The following is a 3,880-nucleotide window of genomic DNA, read 5'->3' as shown; positions in this document are numbered from 1 at the left end:
TATTTATTAAAATAAACTTTTATTTACTAAAGTAAAATTATTATTTATTAATGTAAATTAATTCACATAATTTTGCACAATAGATCTTATATTGAACTAAAAACAAATATAGTGAATGATTGCTGGCATAAACCAGACAAGTCAAACATTGTGAACTTTTTTTAGTTCACAATGTTTGACTTGTCTGGTTTATAATTGTATATTTGGTCACAAAACCCAGACAAAGTAAACATAAAAAAAAAGGACATGTTCTCAAAACCACAAATTATTTGCCTAATTTTTAATCAATTAATTTAAGTGTTTAAGTTTAAAGAAATAGTGTTAGTATTTAGTCTTTATAATTTACTTTTTCTTCAGGACACATATTTCATTATTATATTTTTCAAAGAAATTCATCAGCTGAATTTATATTTAAAAGAACAAAGCTGTACATTTCCCATGACCGTTCATCCGCTAACTTGAAATTGATCACTGTATTTCAATAACAGCAATTCCTATGCAGTTGAAGTTATGGTGGTTCCTCTTATGCTGTGGATGTGTAAAAAGGCAGGGTTTCAAGAAATTTGGACTCAAAATGATTATTATTTCTAAAATCAAAAAAATTTAATTCATTTAAAAACAAAACAAGTATCATTAGAATCGGACCAATATTAGCAAAGATGGGTCTCTTGTTTTATCTTTATCTCAAGATATAAAACAACAGATACCACTCATTCACTGACTTATTTTATTGATCACTACATCTCAAAAATGTCAACATCTGTAAATCTGCAATTATTATAGAAATGCAATATCTCCTGATGGTGTAGGTATGCAATAAGACTTTCTAAAAATTTTTCTCTGAGTGGCTTATGAAAATATAAATTTTCAGGAAATAATGATTAAAATTGTGCTTAGGATGGAACTCTCCCTATATTAATTTGATAATGTTTGGTTGGGTGCGATTTACTTTCATTGTTTACAGACTGACCATATGTTATTATTAATCAGCTGTTGCTAATCAACTCATCATTATACCAGACACCGACTGAGTGCAATAAAAAAAAGTGTGGACATCTTCTTTTTTTTACAATCGCTATAGCTATTTATATAGAACCTGTACAGAAGTAGAACCACCAACTCTTTGAACATTTTAAAAATCTCCTTCTACATATACAAAGTTGTAGCAAATGCCTACTAAATGTTGTTATCCAGAAATCCCCATCCTATCTGGAAACAACAACCTCACATAATACCATTCAAATTTATCCAAGAAATAATTATAATTTATTTATATTTCATTTATACACTTTATTTTTAATAATTTATACACTTTATATAGCCAATAATTTTCCTTCTGAATTCATTCTTTTACTATTAAATTTTTTGTTCTCTTACTTATACGTCCATATCCATCAAAAATAATATTAATGTGAACTACTACAACCCATGACGGGTCAGGGGTTCAGTGCTTAGTAAGGAAGTACCTTTTTTGAAACAACTATTATACAAGGAGGTGACTTTTTTCAAGATCACGCACAACAGCTAGATCTTAAATTAAGAGTACACACTTTATGAGGCTGAGTGACCACAGGAGGGCTCCTGAACCAACATGATTCACTCACAGCTTCAGTTATACAACAAATAATTATCTACCACAGCTGAATTCAAACCCGGGTCCTTAGAGTTTGTAGCATAGAGCCTTACACCCTGAGCTATCCCCAGATCCCTCAGTCGTTTTTCCACATGTCAATATCAACTATTGCCGCTATTTGCTTTTAGAATACTGTTTTATTTTTTCAATCCACATCCCTACCCCTCAGATTAGATTGCAAGATTGCAATGCTTCTTTCAAATAAACTCTAAAAAATTAATGATCATGAAGAATGTTTGAATTTACTTAGCTTTGAAAAGTCTGAAATTAAACAGTATCTTGAAAATTTGTGGATAAATCTAGAAATATTTGGCATAATAAAGTGATTAATTTCTAGAATGGCTTTTCCTAATATTTTATTATGTTTAAGCTATTTTAATTTCTTAAAATACTCATTACATTTCGCAACTTAGGACAGAAGTATGTACTTAATCTTCTTTTGTATAAATGCATTCAAACCTCAAATCAAAAACCTCCCAACATATTAGGGTTGCAGAGAGAATACTATGAAATATCGCTTATGTAAATAAGCCAGATGTAAAAACAAAGCTCAACAGCTATTCAGCGTAGATGTTAATGACTTTATTTATATTCAAATTTTATGTACACAAGTGTTTTAATTACACAGCTATGATGCAATAATAATTAACAATATTTGATAGACAAGCTAACTATCGTCACTTAAAATGGAAACTCATAAAAACATTTGCTTTGTAATTAGTAACTTATTTCCTGTAATGTCAAAGAAAAAAAATTTTTTGAAGATTAATATAATGCCTTAAACTAGAAACTTTGTAATTCATATCTCGATCAGTGCACTATAAATGATTTTATTTCATGATATTAAAAATGATTTTTTTTTATGTTTCAATTGTTGTATAAATGACAATGGGTATCAACCATTAAATTATAAATGGTGATTCTCCCTATTCTGTAGACACACAATTAACCCTGTGTTTCAAAAAATTTGGACTCTAAGTGGTTTATAAAGAAATATTTATAATACCAAAATAATATACATCTCCTGGAAGATTATAACCACTCATTTGAAATTCCCTATAATACATCCTATAACATTAACAATGTCAGAAAATATAGGGTGTTTTTTTAAGCCCGATAGAACTTGAAATTGTAAAAAATAACACAAAAAATTAAATTGTAATCAAAATTTTTTTTTTATTCGAAAGATCAATACGTGACATTAACATTTGAAAATGATTTCGGGCATATGGGCACCGCGGCTGTTCTTGACGAAGCGCATTCTGGACGTCCAATTTTGGGCCACTTTTTCGAGCACTGCTGGCCGTATGTCACGAATAACACGAACAATGCTGGCCTCCAAGGCGTCAATTGTTGCTGGTTTATCAGCATAAACCAGTGACTTCACGTAGCCCCACAGGAAATAATCGAGAGGTGTCAAATCGCACGACCATATGCGGCAATTTTGCTTATTAACAAACCCATTAAGCCAAAAATGCGCCTCATCGCTGAACACAATTTTACAGAATGCGCTTCGTCAAGAACAGCCGCGGTGCCCATATGCCCGAAATCATTTTCAAATGTTAATGTCACGTATTGATCTTTCGAATAAAAAAAATGTTTGATTACAATTTAATTTTTTGTGTTATTTTTTACAATTTCAAGTTCTATCGGGCTTAAAAAAACACCCATTAGTAGCAAAGATCTGTATTCAGTATCCATACGTATTTTTTTACTATTCTGTGATCATTTCCATGGAAACCTGTTTTATCTTTATCCTAACATATAAAAGGACAGATTTCTTGCCTTATAAAGTAAATTTATTTTAATTATCTCATATCAGTGTCACCTTAAAATAGTCATTTTTTATATAAGAGTTTTAATTTGTTTTTATTTTGTTTTCAGAGGAGATAATCACCGAAGCAGGTAAGGCTTTTCTGGTATTTATATTCAATGTCTACTAAATAATATTATAGCATGTCTCATTTTAGAGTTTCACATAGAGAAAATGTTTTTATAAAGTTAACTTTTAAAAAATATTTTAGTGTGTTTATGAATCAAAACAAGAATGTTGATTTGGCAACTCAAATTAATAAGTGAATGAAATCTTCAAAAAGTATGTGTTTGTATCATATTAGTTTTTTTTTTATATTACAAAACAAGGAATAAATAATATTTCATTTGGAAATAGACCATACTTTTATTCAATAAACTATCACCTTGGTTTGATAAGTTATGGTGTTAATTATAATTTATATATATTTTTAT

At 29.4% G+C, this 3,880-nt stretch overlaps 1 protein-coding gene across 2 annotated transcripts in view; it reads left to right on the top strand.

The window, feature by feature from the left end:
• The window catches only part of LOC106679217 (uro-adherence factor A), a 21,007-nt gene that overhangs the window by 422 nt on the left and 16,705 nt on the right, over positions 1-3,880 (top strand). The window contains exon 2 of one of the 2 annotated variants that reach the window (XM_067048066.1): positions 3,518-3,535. In XM_067048066.1, coding sequence (XP_066904167.1) covers positions 3,518-3,535 — 18 coding nt within the window. Of the gene's footprint in view, positions 1-3,517; positions 3,539-3,880 lie in introns of both variants that reach the window. The other variant, XM_014418233.2, reaches the window with a different exon arrangement.

This window comes from Halyomorpha halys, unplaced genomic scaffold (genome assembly GCF_000696795.3).
Source record: "Halyomorpha halys isolate HHAL.00 unplaced genomic scaffold, Hhal_1.1 Scaffold12.1, whole genome shotgun sequence".
NCBI lineage: Eukaryota > Metazoa > Arthropoda > Insecta > Hemiptera > Pentatomidae > Halyomorpha > Halyomorpha halys.
Note: the sequence above shows the minus strand (reverse complement) of the source record. Positions and strands in the feature narration are given on the sequence as shown.